The 18,934-nt window shown below is 41.4% G+C and overlaps 1 protein-coding gene across 3 annotated transcripts in view; it reads left to right on the top strand.

Moving 5' to 3' along the window:
• The window catches only part of PARG (poly(ADP-ribose) glycohydrolase), a 91,154-nt gene extending 77,582 nt beyond the window's left edge, over positions 1-13,572 (top strand). For all 3 annotated transcript variants that reach the window (XM_066618742.1, XM_066618744.1, XM_066618745.1), the window contains 4 exons: positions 3,258-3,366; positions 7,675-7,780; positions 10,377-10,505; positions 11,182-13,572. In XM_066618742.1, the coding sequence (XP_066474839.1) occupies positions 3,258-3,366; positions 7,675-7,780; positions 10,377-10,505; positions 11,182-11,339 (502 nt within the window). In that variant the 3' untranslated portion in view covers positions 11,340-13,572. The remainder of the gene's footprint in view (positions 1-3,257; positions 3,367-7,674; positions 7,781-10,376; positions 10,506-11,181) is intronic.
• The last annotated feature ends 5,362 nt before the right edge of the window (positions 13,573-18,934 follow it).

Here is an 18,934-nt window from a genome sequence, read left to right as displayed (position 1 = left end):
TCTCTCCTGATCTGTCACAGGCAGCTCAGAACCCATTAGCCTATATGTGAAGTTTTGATTTTTTTTTTTGCCCCAATGAGCATGACTTTACACTTACATTGTAGTATGTAACCTTATGTAATATGTAACCTTAACTGTATTCTGTCAATAAACCATTCTGTTATTAAAGGCTTGTGTCTGTGTGATTACAAAAGATCTGGAGTCACCTAAGTCTGGCCTAGGCCACTCAGTGAACTACTGGAAAAAAACAGATTCTTGAGGCTTGAGTCCCTGCAGTGTGTGGGAGCCCAATGCTTTCAAGAACTGGGAAGTTATTCCATTGAACTTCAGCTTCTCCTTGGCTCTTGCCCTTGACTGAAGGACTGGCTGGTTAGAAGAGGTGGTGGTGGTTACCACAGGGCAGTTTGCCCTGAGGGCTTGTTCGCCCTCCTGTTTGGTGTGTTTGACCGGTCAGGTGGATGTGCACAAGTACTCCACATTTGGCTTATTTGCCTGGGAACTGTGCCCTGCTATCTCTGAGAGTGTTAAGACCCTTTCAGTGGGATCACTAGGGTTCGTGTCACCCAGAGCGGGATGCCAGCGCATCACCCCCCCATGCAGTGGGTGGGGCAACACCCCAGGTGGTGGGCGTGGTGATGTACCATCACTCCACCCCCAGTGGTTTTTTGGCAGTACCCTTTGATAGAACAAAGATAGAACACATTGTGCATGAATTGACGCATTGATTGATATATAACATGATGGTATTCTTCCAAATTGCAATTTTAGTGATTTTGGTCACTAGTGGTGTCACACACACCCCCGGGTGTCAACTTACTAACACCTTATTGCAGCAGTTCTCAATCTTTTAGCACTGGGAACCACTTTTTGGAATGACAATCTGTCCAAGACCCACCAGAAGTGATGTCATGGTGCAAGTGACCATCATGCAAATTAAAATAATAATTAAATAAGCAGAAGCCAGCCCTGATCCACCAAGGGTGCAGTCCTAACCCCTTATGTGAGTGCTTTCCAGCACTGGCATAGCAGTGCCAATGGGACTTGTGCTGCATCTGCAGTTGGGTGTCACTCACGGAGGCCTCCTCAAAGTAAGGGAATATTTGTTCCTTTTCCTCGAAGCTGCATTGCCATTATGTCAATGCTGGAAAGCTCTAACATAAGGGGTTAGGATAGCACCCCAAGTGAATTTCTTCTGTAGCCTGTCTGCAATAACACCCCCCCCCTCCAAAACCAGTGAGGTTTTCAGCCCTGCCCAGTTCAGTTTAAGAACTTCTGTTTAAACCAGATCACTGTCAGGATCCACCTGGCTTTGCAAGTCTCAAGAAGGTTTACCTTATAAGCTGAAGCCTCTGTTTTGATCCTTTTTAGTGGGCAGGGAGGCTGCCTTCTGGAGCACTTGTTTAACTGCAGGTGCATGGGATCAAGACCATTCTGGTAGCCTTGCACTCTCCTTCACCTGATCATCTACACCAGCCAAGGCACATTTGCTTACTCATGAGTAAACGTGACCATGAGGCATAGTTTCACTTTCCATAGGGCTCAATACATTCATCTGCTTGGAGGGATGGACTTTCTTCTCAGCTGTTTTTGGAGGCTGCATTCATTGGATCAGGACCATTCTGGTGTTGTTGGATTCCTCTTAGCCTGCCCTTTCCGATGGACTAAGGCAAGTTTGCCTACTCACGAGTAAACATGCGATATGACTCACTTTCCCTTTCCATAGGTATCCATGCATTTTTTGTTCTCCAGTTTCTTGGCCATAATGTTTGATAGGAAGGAGATACTTCACTCAGGTTTTTTGCATTGCATTCTGCTCAAAATTCTGCATCCAGCGGTATATAATATGATGGGGTTACTCCTAACCACCACAATTTTAGCACGTCACCCCCCCAGGGCGCATCACCCCCCCTGTACGCGTCACCCAGTGTGGCCTGCACCCCCTAGCGATGCCACTGGACCCTTTAGATCAAGGGTGGGCAAACCATAGCCCGCAGGCCATTTGCGGCCCTTGTGGACTCCCAGTCTGGCCCACAGGGAACCCCCAGACTCCAATGAGCCTTTGACCCGTCAGAGACTATTGGAGCCCACACTGGCCTGTGTCTGCTGGTTGCGATAGCCAGACACAGGTTGCAGGCTGAGTTAGAGCAAGGCCTTTTATAGGCTCCATGTGCTCTCTGCTTTTCCCCGAGCATTATTTTAACCCCCTCTATTTTAATTGCCTCTGAACAACTTTTGTCTCCATGTGTATCTGACTTGGTCTCCATGTTCTCACTGTGCAAGAGGTATGTGTCAAACAGTTCATAGTTCTCATGTAGTTCTACATGCCTGTATTATAGTTCTCATGTGTATTATAAATAAGCTCAGTAAAATTCTATCATTCATATAAGTTCCATCTCTAATATATTCATTTATGTAAATTTATTCAAATATGAAATGTAAATTAATTTTTTTTTTCCTGGCCCCTGACCCAGTATCAGAGAGATGATGTGGCCCTCTTTCCAAAGTGTTTGCCCACCCCTGCTTTAGATTGTAGGATACACAAAAACTGAATGGGGAACACTCATTTCTGACTCACTGGGAGTGTTAAGGCAGTGAGCTGGGAGCATGTACAATCGGGCTGCGAGACCTAGGACCTGTAACAGAATTACTGCGGGGGGGTATAGTTTCGCACACCACATCTCCAAAGATGTTGTGATAGCTCAGGGAATAAATAAGGGTGATGTGGTACATTTAATCCAAAGACCTGAGTGTCAGCACAAAGTGCTGCTAATGTAGTTGGTCATGCTTAACCATCTAGTTGAGAATTACTGTTTTGAATGCAGGTGAAGAACGGCTAAGAGAAAGGGACTATTTGTGAAGCATATACCCACATTATGGAGTAGTAGATCTATCTGTCTACCTACTTACCTAAGTTATATTTGGCCATTCAGGGAATATTTATAACCTAAGTGATTACATCACACCCTGTCTCTTATTTAAACATTTGGACTCTGACATTCACACTTGGTAATGAATGCATTTCTAAATCCATGGGGAAGCATCATGTCTCCTCCCCATCCGCTTTTCCACGCTTTGACAGGGTTCACCCATGATCTATGATAGCATTGCCTTTCCCTGACATTATTTCTATGCCTTTCACCATTGGTGAAGCCCCTGAGAGATGAACTCATTTTCAATCTTGTTTATATGAGCAATATTATCACATTTAATTTTACTACCCTTCTCTCCCTCTCCCTTTTCCCCCCTCCCGAATGTAGGGATGAATGGCAGAGGCGCTGCACGGAAATTGTGGCCATAGATGCATTTCATTTCAGACGTTTCCTTGATCAGTTTGCTCCAGAAAAAATTAGAAGAGAGCTCAACAAGGCGAGTAACTCCTTAATCCATCCTGCGTCTTAAAGCCCATCATTTATTTGCAGCTGTTTCATTAGAATTTGAGTTGTGCTGTCCAATAATTTTTGCAATGTCAACAACTCCTTGAAGGGAAATTTCCTGCTTAATTGCAGTGTCAGTTCATGCAAGATGTTGTTCATATTTTGCAACGGTAAGATTAAAATCAAAGCTTGCCAGTTTAAATCTAGTTGGTAAGTTGTTCTCTTTTGAAATGCCTCCTTTCACTTATAAAAAATGAAATCTCAGTTCCATTATTTAAATTTCGTCCACATGTTCACAAAATGGCTGTAAAACAGTTACACATATCAATCCTCTTGGTGATTTGTTATTGTGGTGGGTTAATTCTAGATAAGCTTCATAGTTTTGACACTGCTTATGTTAATTAAAAATAGTGATTAATGTTAAGCTTTTTTTATTTAGTTTAGAGAAATCAACTGATATTTGTTCTTTCTGTTAAGAGAGGATTCAGGCTACCAAATTTTTCTCTGTGTGTTGACGTTGGTAGTAATCCAACTGCATCAGGTTATCTGAAAAGAAAAAAGTCGTGATTGTTATGCTTTAACCCAGTAGTCTACAACATTTTCGGGCATGCGACCCATCTTTAAGCCATTTCTGTCCAATGTTGCATATATGCAACAGGGATCAAATGTGTGCACCTGGACTTGAAAGAAATGTGTTGATCCCATCCTGCAATGTGGGACTCCTTAATTTTTGTAATATATGTTCATCATTGTTCTTTTTCATTCCTGTTTTTCTCTGTCTGGCTCTCACCCTCCCTTAAAAAGTGGGGGCAGGGGAAGACAATAATGGTATCACTGATATAACTCAGCTTAGATTTGGCTATGATCCGCCTCTTGGGCTACTGCTGAACCAAACTGCAGAAATGTAGCTAATAAATATGTGTTGACACTGGAATTTAGGCAACCTGATTCCATCAAATTCCTCAGTGATAGCAGAAATCCTCATTTGTTGTCTGAATCCACCGTAATCAGAGCATCCCATTATATGTTAGAACAGATTTTGAAAGCACATTTCCTAAAATGATCTTAACTCATTTATCACAGTTTTTAAGAGACTGCAAAATAAATCTTACAACTTATAAATAATAAACAATAATGTTTACATTATTTACAATAAACAATGACAATTTGTTCCATGTGTTAGCTGTGGAGAGAATCTTTAAGGCCAGTGGTTATCAAACTGGGATGTCTTAATATCCCAGCCTGAGGGTCCTGGATTCTGCCCCCTTGAGGGGCGGGGGGAAGGCAGCAACGATTGCACTGCTGCGGACACAGAGGGGGCTTTCCCTAGCAAGTCTTGTATGCTGCAAGGGTCTGGGGGTCCGGGGAGCCCCACTGGAGTTTCCGCAGGGCTTCCTGCAGCATGGAGTGAATGAATGAAAAACGCGATTGTGACCCACTTCTGTGTTGCGAACGTGAAACTAGAAGTGGGTTGCAATTGCATTTTTCAATGTCTTCACACTACGGGGAGCCCTTGCAGAGCTCCCCACGGGGCACCCTGGACCTCCCCAGACCCTGGCAGCAGATAAGGCTTACTATGGAAAGCCCCCTCTGTACCCACAGCGGCGCAATCCTGGGGATCACTTCACTGCTTTCCCCCAGCCCCCGCAAGCACTTAGAGCTGCTCAGACTCTCCCCTAAACTGCTGTTTAAGGCAGTTGTTCATCTCAAAGCAGCCAAAAACATACCCAGGCTTTTTCCATTTTGTATTAGTTCTACTGCATCTTCGTTGCTTGCATATGAATATGCCAAATAAGTCTGATGAGTGTGGGGTGCCTCTAACTTCCATAGATCTGACTCTGCCATGGATGCTACAACATACTCAGTTTAGCATGATGGGGAGTTCTTCATCATTTAACCTTTTCCATACTGAAAAGAGAGAGATATTCCTTTAATGATTATGGTTTCAAAAATAGCATACATAGTCATTGACTCATTTTGCCTTTAAAAAAAATGGAGAGGGAGAAAATAAAAGCCAGCACTTCATGTTGAGAGTAGCATTATGTACCATCACACACGGCAATAAAATAAATTCTGCAAAAGGCAGTAAATAAAATTAGTCAACTTCACTGACGGCTTAATTGGAAAGCTAAATCATCTGCTCCAAGCATCTTACATCAAACTAGATGTATTCAGTCACATTGATAGGAAAGGTGCACTCCCTACATTAGGATAAATGTCCTATATTTTTCTGCTCTATAGAACACTTCCTCTTTGGGGCAAAGAGCTTTTAAGTGGTGGATCTGTAGCAACAGCTGAGTGAAATACATCATATTTCATTAACCAAGAGCCCAATCCTGTGCGGCCATCTGATGGCGGCCTGCCTCCTGCACTATCACAAAAGGCACTCTGGCAGCACACCATTTGGTGTGCTGCCAGCGGGAAGGCATGAGGTTTCCCACATGTGCCAGAATGTCTCCCACCGCACGCTGAAGCAGGTGCATCAGTGGGGGAGGTGGTGGGGATGCCGGGAGGGCAGCATTTGGATGAGGGATGGATGGATTTGGCCTGGGAGAAGTGGGATTGGTGGTACTGGCATTATCCTATCTCCCTTCTTGGACCCAGTCCCACAGAGCAGGTTCATACAGACCTGTACCAGCTATTTAATAGACCCCCCTCCATGCCATGGAGACCTCTGCAACTACCCCCCAGCATAGGATACAGCGGTCGCCATTTTGGCACTGCTGCATCAGCAGGGAAGGGGATAATTAATAGGATTGGGCTGTTAGGAAACTTGAATTTGCAGAGAAATTGTATGCCGCACTGCACCACAGACTGCAAATCTCCAGGCACATTGTTTTTTAAGATGTTGTCAGTGTGTCCGTGCCTGCAGTTCTCCCTATTATTTTACCAGAATTTAGAGCAGTTTATGGGGCATGTTTGAACAAATTTTGGCCATTGTCTTTTTCCCTGGCAGTGGCTTCCTTCCTCACGCCTCAAGCCTACCCCCATTTTTAAGGCCAGGGTCTTACCTTGAGTCTCAAATAGCTACCATGTGGAACAGGAGAGTGTGGGGCAGTCTTTTTCAGCCCCTGCTTCTTTAATAGGCATCACTGAACCTTTCCATTTACCTAAGCATGCTTGCCCTGGCTAATGCAGCTTTTTTAATGGGCGCTGTGGATCCTGAGCCCTCAGTTCCACTGTGTTAAGGCCTGTCACATTCTACCACATCTCCCCTCAGCTTCACAACCATAGCACCTGTTTAGATTGTGAACCCTTTGGGACTGGGAACCATTTACTTAAGCTATGTAAACCATTTTGTGGCCTTTATTTTTTGTTGAAAAGCAGGATATGAATATTTTTAATAATGACTTTTAAACTTCTGAAGTGTGAACTCTTCTAAGCCTGACCTTTTTAAAGCATCAAGCTTTAATAGTCCACTGGAAGTGGATGGCTTCTTTCTGCAATTCATGAATCTTTATTCCCTTGCTACAACTGAGCTGTTTAAATGGTCCTGTCAGAGTTTAAAAGTATGCTTAAAAACCACTTTATTATTGCATCTCTGTGATCAGCAAAGCTCCCTATTTTTGTACTGGGGAGGGCTCCTAGCTCTCAGTGGTAGGATACTTGTTTTGCAGAATGACATCTCGTGCTTGCAGCTGCTCCAGTTAAAGGATCAGGGTTGTAAATGACTCTAAGATCTTGGAGAGGTCTTTTTGGAGTCTTGGACTCTAAGACTTTTGGAGAGGTCTACTTTGGAGAGGTAGTTTTGCTTCTTGCCGAAACAGTTCTGGAGTAAATGGTTCAAGGCTCTGGCTTTAACTTCCTCCTCTTATAATAGCTAGTGGAGCAAAGCAAATGTTTGTGTCCCCACTTCGAGTCACACTTAGGGGTGTGTACTCAGCATCCAAACAACTAGAATTGCATGTCCAGGAAATGGAGATTCTGTAGTCAAAACGATATATACTAAATGAATGATATTTTAGACAGTTAATATGTAATTTGTTTTTGTTTTTACAATTAAGATTTTGAAATTTTGGAATTCTGGCAAGAACTGGGATGGCAAAACTCTATGTTTGGAGGCTGTAGGAATAAAAGGGTTAGGTAGGCTTAGATGCCCAAAAGGATTGATCAGTAGAAGTCATATAAGAGGCATAAAGAAAATGCATGTGCAATATAGAACACATTAAAAGAAGGATTTCATTATCATGTACTATATTTATTACACTGACCCCATTCAGGTTCTCTGTGTTTGTTAAAATGCACATGCACCAGAAAAATCAAAATGGCAGAGTTCTGTGATTTACTTTTCTGTCCTCAGGCTTACTGTGGTTTCTCACGACCTGGTGTCCCACTCCATCACCTTTCAGCAGTAGCCACAGGAAACTGGGGATGTGGTGCTTTTGGAGGCGATCCAAGATTGAAAGGTAAGTGTTATTCTTCACAAGGTTTCTGTAGTTCAGCTAGGTTCAATGTAGATACGGTTTTGCTCTGTTTTTCTTCCTTGTTCTGCCTTGGCTGCTTTTAGCTATAGACAAGAGCAGCCGAGAGCAGTGTGTAAAAGAGGCAAAGCAATAGAAAACAACTTTCTTGTTCTGTGTTGGAAAAATTTAGTACTACTGGCACTTGAATCAGGTGGTGTCACCTGTCTTTCATGTGGGGCATGGGAAGTTTGGAAGAGGACTCTTTAACCATGGGTGCCTAAAGTAACTGTTGGCACCTTTAGCTTTTACAGGCACTTGATGGCCTCAGCACATACGCAGCCTTATATTTTGGGTATGAACCAGAACATAGTTTGTTTGCTTTTAGTTATCGATTTCGAGAACCTTTATTGGCATTCAAACAATTTTGAGCAATGCAGAAAACCTAAAATACAATCTACACAACAAGGTTCAATTCACACATGGTATTCAAATTGGGGGAACATATGCAGGTATTTTCCTTATGACAGCTAGCAGATAGTTGGCAACCAAATCAGTAGTAACCACAGAAATATTTTCCAAAAGGAAACACAAAAAATCATCAGGTGAGCCAGAAAGGGTAGACAGAGTTGGACCTAAAAAGGTATCACGAAGTGTTCGGAGAGCAGGGCAGTGACACAGAATATGAACCATTGTATCAGGTTCCAGAAAGCAGAACTTTTAGTTATCTATAAGTAACCTTCATAAAGCTGGAACTTCTTGTAACCCAAAGTGGTTGAAATGTCTGTGCAGAAATTCAAGACTGGTATGTTTGGATCTATGCATTTAAAGTCTTTCCACATAATCATTCTGAACATTGCCCATCCTCTTCTCTCTATCCATGTAAGTGACCTTTCTGTGATAGTGGTATCAGGATCCTGTAATTCTAATCCTATTGTTCGTGCAATAAGCAGGTTGTTCCACTTTAACAGGGGATCATCTTGCTGCTCATCACCAGTTTTATTGCTGAATTCTGCTGAAAGCATCATGGTGTTTAGTTGAGTACTTCCATGACACCTGAATTATTGAATCTTTGCCGAATTTGTAGACTGGTAGCATGATTAAAACATTATCCCACAATGGAGATTGATCTGATATATCATGAGGGTTTTTAATCATTTCATTGTGAGTTTCTGTGAGTCCTTTGATTAAGCATTATAGTATTTTCTTGCACTGAACATTTAACTGTCCCTTTTCCTAAACCAAACAATGAATGCCTGGACCAACAAAAAAAAAAAATTGCAGTGTCAAGTTCATAAGAACATAAGAACAGCCCCACTGGATCAGGCCATAGGCCCATCTAGTCCAGCTTCCTGTATCTCATAGCGGCCCACCAAATGCCCCAGGGAGCACACCAGATAAGTTCACTTCCTCATCTGCCACTTTTTTAGCAAGCAGATAATATTCACATTTAAGAATTGGCAATAAAAGATCAGGAAAATGTCTAGAAAGAGAAAACACAGTAACAAAGCTGTGCCCATTTTTTTTAAATATCCTCCAGTTGAAACAGTGCCAACATTAACTGAAATCTTATAATTAAAACGTGTAAGGTGACCTTTTATTTTCATAAATCTTTCCACAGAGGTAGGGAAATAAAGGTCAAGATAATGTAACCTTTGTTCAAGGACAGGGTATATATCAGAGATAAGAAGGGGGTACAGTGTTGAGTAAAGAATGAAACCAAGATTATAGAAAGCCCTAGAGTGTTCCCTTGCTTTTCCCTAGATGGGTTGCAAAATAAGTCATCTCTTCTCTATGTTAGTGGTGTTTAAAATGCTTCTTTTGTCTATAAATAATGGACTGTGAGGAACTGCACTGATGCAGAAACATGAGAGATTTTAATTTTTCTTTGCAGAATGACAGCTTTGTCAATTCTTCACCGCTCAGGGGAGGCAGTAAATTGCACTAGGAAAATGTTGGGACAATTTCATTCTTGGTCTGTTAGCTCAGATGTACAAAGCTCCTACACATTCCCTTATCTAGCCAAGCTTATTGGCCTAATGCTGCCTGGACATTCTCCATTACTTATCCTAATTGTGTCCTGCTATACTAAGCAGTTAATTTGCATGTCAGACAACTGAACTATGCAAAGTGATTCTTTGATTGTGGGCGGAATGGAGCACCTTAACCAACAAATAGGTACTTAGATCAGCAGTCTTAAAAAAAATACTGATATCTTTCGTTTACAGTATCAGTTGATAGCCTAGGTAAGCCATTCTTGATGGAAGGCATATGGCCCCCTGGGAATGTTCAATATGTGGGGATGTTCAGATTTTTTTGGTGTTCAATAATAAATGATTTAATCTTTATCTGTTCATGTATCTTTCTTTGATAGAGGAGGGCTGAAACATGAGCTCCTTAAGGGCCATAGCCCAAAAAGGTTGAGAATGACTGTGTGGCTAAGGCTCATTGCTCTGAATGTCATTGTTTTCATGACATAGCAGGAGCAAGTAAAAAAGTTCCTATTCATTTTTGTAAAAGGGATTTGAGAGCTGTGGACAAATTCCTTGGTAGACACCCACAATCTGAATTTACCTCTCATTTTTTGTATTCATTTCCTCAGCCTTAATCCAAATCTTGGCTGCTGCAGAGGCTGGACGTGATGTTGTTTATTTCACCTTTGGAGATGCTGAGCTGATGAGAGACATTTACAGCATGCATACTTTTCTGGTTGAGAAAGGACAAACTGTTGGTAAGTATCAACTAGATCCTCTCCTTGGAAGCTTATATGATGATAAACAAGACAAGGATCATTATCAACATTATAGTATTTCCTTAAATCAAGGAAAACTTATTGGCCAGTGAAGGAACTGAGCTGTGGTATTTACAATGGAATCTTAGACAGACACACTTCAGAAAATTATTGGATTTTTTGTTTAAAAGTAATCTTCAGAATACACCATAATAGTGTCTACTTTGTGCTTATAAAAACAATAACCTGTATGAAGGTAACACAAAAGCTGGATCTTGCAAATACATGTGAACATCGCTTAGCGATATTCTGACCAGCGACAGCCCACATGTGTGATGGCTGCTGCTGGTCCCTGTTCATCCCCAACCAGCCTCCAAAGTCAAGGGAAGCCATGCTCTCGCCCACCCCCTTAATTTCCAAACATTTCAGAATAATTATGGGACCATGTCATCTGTTGGTTGCATTTCCTTATAGTAATTTATAATGCAGACTCACCCTTTACAGTTAAAGGGTTAAAAGATGTGTCTCCCGTAAAACGTGGTGAAACAATTTCCCCTTATGCCCTATGTGGCATTAAAAATAAAGGATTTTTTGTAGTCATTTTCCTTTAAGTGTGGCTCAGTTATTCAGTACAAATGATTGATTTTGAATTTTTGTTCTGTTTTTAATTTTCAAGGAGATGTTTACAGACTGTTGCTCAGATATTACAACGAAGAATGCAGGTGTTGCTCTACACCAAGACCAGAAGTCAAACTCTACCCTTTCATATACAGTACAGTGGAATCCTATGGAGATTCCACCGATGATGAGAGAGGATTATGTTTTGATGACTAGAATTTTCAACTGCAGGGTAAATGTCCTTCTTTTTCTCCATGTAGAACAGCAGTTCCCACAGCCCTACTTGGACTTCGGGAATGAGCTAAGTCTGGGGGGGGGGGGGCCTGCCCCAACGGCGCTGCAGTGATCGTGGTGCTGCAGGGACCCAAGGGCTTTTTTACTTACCTGAGGATATACACTGGCCTCCAGGAGGGTCCGGGAGGCTCACAGCCCCCTCTGTGACCCTCCCTGCAGCTCCAAAGAGCTCCAATCAGGCTGTGATCCTCCTAGAGGCCAGTGTGATCTTCCAGGTTAAAAAAAAGGTTCCTGGGTTCCTGCAGCACTGCAATCACTGTGGTACTGTTGGGGCACCCATTCCTGGGCCACTCCCCTTAAGGTGGAATGACCCATTTCCTGTTCCCCTGGTGGATCACAGCCCATGAGTTTGGGAACCACCAATGTAGAATATCAATGGAATTGCTGGAATAAACACATGAAGTTGCTTAATTTAATAACAATGTATATAAGTATTGCATTTGTGTTCTGCATTATCTGAATATCAGAGACCAGTATGGAAAAGAAACAAGTTTTCCTTCTGACATAGAATGTAAACTCAGTCATCATACATAGAATAAAATGTCTGGTATATACACTTTTCTCCCAATTCAGGTTGAGGTTTTTAATCTATGTTCGTTATGGACTTATTTTGAAACAGCAGATTTATACCTGCTTATCTAAAATATAGAGAGATTACCTATATAAACTGCTTCTTTAGCACAATCCATGGCCATATAATTTCTGAGGCTGGTATTGTGGGGAAGCCTTGTAATTTTTTGTTGTGTCGGACATGCTGTTCCATTTTCTCTTGGAGTTGCTGTCGCTCCTAGATTTTTATTTTAGCTGTGCAAGTGTAAACCCCATTCTGTTCCAGGTTAGTGAAAAATCCAAAACAGGCAAAGTTGCCCTAGAAACAATAATGAAAGGAGTATCCAGAGCAAGTGGTCTTTTGGGTTGGGAGGGGGACAACAGAGCATGATCATCCAAAGGGAAGGAATATGATGGTTTGGGGTATAAGAGCCAAAATCAGATGACATTATAGAAGACCTTTCAAACTATATTTTAGATTTTATTTTTATTTTTAATTATAGCAAGGGCCATATATTTATGAAATGGTGAAAGTGTTAAAAAATGTTTCAGTTTGACATTGCTGGGTTTCAGGTAGAAAAATAAACGTATAAATATATGTTAATATACAGTGAAACCTAGAATATTACTGCCAGGGTTTCATTGAATAATATGGAGCCCCATAAGACATGCCTCAGTAAGCACAGATAACATTATTAAAAGTAGAATAGGAGAAATGCTAAAGAATGAGGGCACAGTTCAGCACAGAGATCTCCAAGACCAGCCCCATTAAAACAAATGGCAGTTGTGCTCTTAAACAAGCCTGGTTGTTTTAATGGGAATAGGATTTCTTATGGATTTTGTCCTTCATCAAAAGGTGTTGTAGGAAAAGAAAGGAAAGAAAAATATAAGCTGTTTGCTTGCTATGAAGTTGGCAAAAGATGACAAAGATGATTCATGGGGGGACACGGTGAAAACTTTGCTGTTCTAAGATAGTTAGAAGGAAAGCCACAGCAAGGCAACCTTGTTTCTTAATGATGAATGCAGCATGGTGCTGTATTGACTTCTTCTCCAATTTTAAAACAAACCAGCACAGGGTTAATAGGTTAATAAGAGCCTTCATGTCCCAGCAGCCTCCTAATTGAACAGAAAACTGAACTGTCCAGGAGGCGGCATCAAAGCCAAAAGAGACAATTTTAGGTCAATTCAATATTTTCCCTTTGTCTTAATTTCTCTCCCAGCCATTCAGTATCTTCCTTCTAAACTGTGTGACTTTCTCTCTTATTTGAGCAAGAGAACATTTTCTGGTGCTGCTCTCTGAATACTGAGAGAGCTGATGGGCCAATGATCCATTAGATGGTAGCATGCCATCGCCTTCAGCAGCATGGTAGAGTGTTTTTCCCTGTTGACCAATCTCTACCCAATTTCCTCAATGCCACGACATGCAATTATGATCACTCATGACTGTATATAATAATTTATAAAAGGTTGAACTATATCGTTAACTCTTTCAACTTGCAGGTTGTGTATTCATTATATTTTTGATGAGGGTGGGGTGAGGAATCTGTATGCTACATTTACATGATTTTTTTTTGTAATGGAAAATAATAAAAAGCTATGAACATTTCTCTCTGGGTTTTTCTTTTGGTGTGTTAATTTGAAGTATATCTCAAGTTCCTTGTACCTATTACCAGTCTGCCAAGTTTGCAGCTGCAATTATGATCATAGGCCAGGATTGTATGCGCTTTTGTGCGAAAAGCATTAAAAATGCTATACAATCCATATTCTGCATTCAGAAAAGTGGAACCATGCAACGCCCTATATATCTGTATTATATAAATTAAGCAGATATATATTTTATTTTTCATTGTATGTCTACTGGTTTTGCTTATACTGGGAGGACACTTAAGCCCCACTCCCCAATTACTGAAAACTGTATTCAGCCACCTGTTTGGCTTGTACCAGACTTTACACGTGTATCTTCCAAAGGATATCTTTACAGGTCTGAAAACTTGCTATTTAAAAAAAAAAAGCCAGTGTTATCAGGAAGCTGACTACTGTCTCCCTTGGAATCTCATGATACACTCCACATGTATGCAAGCCCTGTTCAACAGATTGCAAACTTTGAGCAGCTGAAGGCATCTGACTGTCCATTGTTGAAAACCTGCTTGCTGGGTTGATCTGGAGGCCAAATTCAATGTGACAGCAAGGAGTTCCATATTCACATCTCCTTTGTGTCTATAAAAAAGTAAATACAGCCACAGGAGTTTCTGATTCACCTGGGGGGGGGGGGAGCTATGGCTATGATTGCACTTTCTGTTCTTAAAAATACACAGGCAATCCAACCAGGCTTTCTGACATTACATTTGATTTGACCCCAATCAAGCAATTTTTGTGTTATTTGAGAGCCATGATTATTTGTGTTCTGAAATAAAAAGGTTGTCAGGTAGCATGTTAGATTAAAATGCAAAAGCATTGTTAGAAATGCATGGGTAGATTAACCATGTGAAAGATTAGAGACAATGTTTTTTTTATGAAGAAGTTTTAGAAGATATTTCCTTAGTGACCATAAAATTATACAGAATCAATTTGGGATATAAACCATTTAATTACTAGTTGCTTTAAGAAATGCTAAGCCAGGAGAGCCAAAGTGAATCCAGATTGCCTCAACTGAAGAATAAACTACTCAAGAAAGTGCTTGCCTGTCTGAAATTGCTTGAGCAAATGACAAGTTATCAATTTAAATTAGAAGGAATCTTTTTTGTGTGTCCTGCTCTTCAACCTGTTGCCCATGAATTTAGCTTGCTCTTCTTTGTACATAAATATTCATGCAGAATAGTTCTTTCAAACCCTGGATAAGGTCAGAAGCAGGCTGAAGTGTGTGCTCCCTGGTGGCGCTCCAGCAACAGCAGGGTGTTGTCTGTGGTTGCTCCTCTCCAGAATTGCCACCCACAATCTTCCTGGTTTGTGACCTTTTCAAATATCTTTCTCACCCAACCTGAATGAATGTCATTACTTAAAGACAAAGCAATTAGAACTTGGAAAATGCATCCTTTAGAATTTTCTTTAATTACTAAAAGTGCCATCTTCTCTTTAGAAATGTAAGTCAATGGCAGCAATGTCAGTTGCCAGAAAGTGGTCAAAGGCTCTTTCCACCCCCACCCGCACACTTCTTTCCTTGCTCTTCCCCCCCAAACCAAAAGCTCTGTATAATGTTCAGTCTGCTCAGCCTCATTCTGTTATATTATTAGCTGCATACGTTTTACAACCTTGGGAACATGGGATTACGATAGTCAGTGGAGCATCTGGTGTAGTGCAATGGCCAAGAGACTGAGCTTGTGAATCATGACTTCCCTGGTTTTAATCTTCTCTCTGCAGTGAATTCACTAGATCAGAGTTTCTCAAACTGTGGGTTGCGAGCCAATTTCAGGTGGGTTCCCATTCATTTTAATATATTAAGTTTGATGCTACCATGGGATGTGACTGCATTTGTTGAAATGTTACAGATCTGTGCTTTGAACAGGCTACTATGTATATGCTTTTAACAATGACAGTAAATGGGATTTACTCCTGGGTAAGTGTGGATAAGGTTATAGCCTAGGATTGTTAAAAAGTTTCCTACTTGAGGATGTCACCTCTGGTCATGACGTCACTTCCGGTAGGTTCTGACAGATTCTCATTCTAAAAAGTGGGTCTAGGTGTTAAAAATTTTGAGAACCACTGCACTAGATGACCTTAGGTGCATCACAGCCTTAGCTTCCAGTCACAATATGGTGATAATACAGTACTTGTCTCACCATGTCCTTGTAAAGATAGCATCAAAGTAATGCATGAGAAGTGCTGTGCAGGCTGAGAAAGTGCTAATCAAACATTAGGTGTCATCATCATCATCATTAGCTATATTGGCCTGCAATAAAATGTTGCTGTGGATCACCAAAGGTCACCTCCGCATTTTGGATCTCCTGTGGCCACTACCTGCTTGTAGTGTGTCTCTGGCATCTGAAACACAATATGCAGTATTATGTGTCCCATCTTCTTACCCAAAATGTGCTTTGCTTCCCTGAACCTGGGTGCTGGGGGGGGGGGGATCTCCTTCAGACAAGCCACTTTCATGCTCTGAAGTTGCATAAATGGTTGTTGCCCCTTTAAATGCTAACTCCCCCCTCCCCCAATTTGCTTAGGAGGAGCATCCTGGACCCTTTGTTGCCCAACTCTAAGGGGATTGGGGCTGTCTATGTATATGTGCAGGTCCCTTCAAATGTTAAATCCCCCATATTTTTTTTGGGTGGGGGAAAATCTCCAGTAACACCTAAAGTCAGAGTTGGCAACCCTAGGAAAGACTCATGGGCTGTCTCTCCCTCTCATAACTACTGAAGCAGTACTGGGTATCTGGAAAAGAGAAGGAGGTCTTGCAAGCTCAGGAGTGACCAAGGGACCAATTCCTATCTAACTTTTCAGCACTGATGCAGCCGTGCCAACAGGGCGTACACTGTTATGTGGTCGTGGGACAGTCATGGAGGCCTCCTCGAGATAAGGGAACATTTGTTCCATTCATGCCGGGCTGCATCACTGCTGGAAAGTTGAAGAGAATTGGGCCCTAAATGATGTGGGTTTTGGAGCAAGAGAAGGAACAAAAATCCCATTTTCAGGGGGGAAGTCAAAACAGTTTTGTACATGTCTATTCAGATGTTCCATTGAGTACAAAGAGACTTACTCCCATGTAAATATACATAGGGATTTCATTTCTCAGAATGTGCGCTTATGTATTTCTTGCCCCCACCTTCAACATTCTAATCTTTCAATTTGTCTGCAGTTTGCCCAAGTTGTTCTATATATGTATGTATTGGCATGCAAGCCAGTCATCTAGAAGATGAGATAATTCACCCATTTCATTGGAAAAAAAAAACAACAGTGTTGAATCCTGTGGCAGCTTACAGACTTGGACTGCAATCCTATTCACACTTTTTGGGGAGTAAGCCCCACTAAACACAGCTGGATTTACTTTTAAGTAAGCATGCACAGGCTTGGGCTGTTATAGCCTAAGCTTTCATGGACTACACTATAGTCCACTGCAATGGATGAAGTGGACCATAGTTCACCAAAGTCTGCTACAATAAATGTGTATATTGCAAGTGCCACAAGACTCTTTGTTGCTTTTTGGTACTACACACAAACACAGGTGGCCAAACTTGCTTAATGTAAGAGCCACATACAATAAACTTCAGATATTTGAAAACTATATGAGAAATGTTTGAGGGCTGAAATATTTTAATTCTTAAATCTATTTACTGAACATGAACATTAAACTATCCAGTAGGCTCTCAGTTTATAACTGGTAAGTAATTATAAGGCTTGAACATTTCTTATTTGTGGTTGGCAACCTTCAGTCTCAAAAGACTATGGTATAAGCCTACAGCACCCAGTATTCCCAGGCAGTCTCCCATCCAAGTACTAACCAGGCCTGACCCTGCTTAGCTTCCAAGATCAGATGAGATCGGGCATGTGCAGGATAACAGTTGCTGCATTTCTTATTTACCTTTTATATTAATTGTGATGCAAAAAGTAGTTCAGCCAACATATTTCAGAGAGCTGCACATTATTTGTCAAAGAGTTGCATGTGGCTAGTAAGCTGTGTTTTGGCTACCCCTGCACTAGCACAACTGCCCGCAGAAGGAATAATGCCATTGGATTGGGTTGTTCAAATGCTTGAACATTTAAAAAGCTGCAGTGTTTTTTTTATTTAAAATCTCCTTATCCCTGTCAAGATTTTTATTGCACAGTTTTGCAATGGGATAAAAAAATCCTTCACATCAACTTTGACCCCGAATGAACACACACACGATTCTTTGGATTTTGGAGAGGCAATCAAACAGGCGACAGGAGAATTCAAAGAACTTCTTAACGTTTACTTGTTTGCAAACGGGACCACCACACATGTAGAGGACCCAGAAGGATTACAATAATGCAGGTTTTATAGGGAAAAATAACATACAGGCAGACGCCTAAAACAACATTTGGCATGTTATCAGTACAGGATGTTGATCTGAGGATGGCAATTCAATACACATTGGCAGTTTGTTTACAGAGATATCCCTTAGAGGGGGTCTGGTACTCTGGCTCATCCCTTTTACCCTAACCTTTTTATCCTCGTTTGTTGATTGCCCTTATCTAGGACCTTTCTGTTTACCCTTGGAGGCCCATATCACAGTTAACTGGTTCTCTGAGAGGGATAGCTTTTTGGTCAGAGAAGAGCCTTATGGGTGAACTGGGCATCTTGGGATATTTCCATATTGTGAGCTGGGCATATTGTTATCAGTCCCGTCCCCCCCCCTGAAAACAGAAAGGAGAAAGGGGGACAGAAAGGAGGTGGAATTTTAGCAAATTAGTGAAAGGGTATGAATGGAGGGATTTTCCTTAATCACCCAGGATGCAGGTAAACTGGGCCAGCAGTGTCAGCTAAAATGCATATTAGCTCCTTGGTGCCAGAGCCTGTCTAGCAACTTTCAAGTGAAGTTTACCTAAGTTAATGCTAAATACAGGTATAATCCAAAGTTTTGGTGCAAAATACAGAAGTTACTGGAATTACATTCAGGAAAGCAAACACAAACTGAAGATACAATGGAACATAATAGAATGAATAGGAAATAAAAATGCTACACTAAAACAACTTCATCCAAAGAAATCATACATGCTCATAACAGCTCATTATTCATTGGCCGTGAGTCCCCTCAGCAGGTCCAACTCCAACATATTCTTCAGCATCAGGTGAGCAAGGTGTTCTTCATCTTCCAGCAGCTGTCTTCTAGGCAACATTGTGTATAGTCAGTGACCTGACAAGCTTGTACCTCCCGTGTTGAATCTCCATCTGGGGGCATGTGGCGAGGGACCGGTGTAACCTCTATCTTGCCATCTCTTTCTTCAGTGAGTGTACACAGGTTGAGGAAAAGAGGTCTGGTCTCCTTCACAGCCAAGCTGCCTCCACCATTTGT

Source organism: Tiliqua scincoides, chromosome 3 (genome assembly GCF_035046505.1).
Source record: "Tiliqua scincoides isolate rTilSci1 chromosome 3, rTilSci1.hap2, whole genome shotgun sequence".
Classification (NCBI taxonomy): domain Eukaryota; kingdom Metazoa; phylum Chordata; class Lepidosauria; order Squamata; family Scincidae; genus Tiliqua; species Tiliqua scincoides.
Note: the sequence above shows the minus strand (reverse complement) of the source record. Positions and strands in the feature narration are given on the sequence as shown.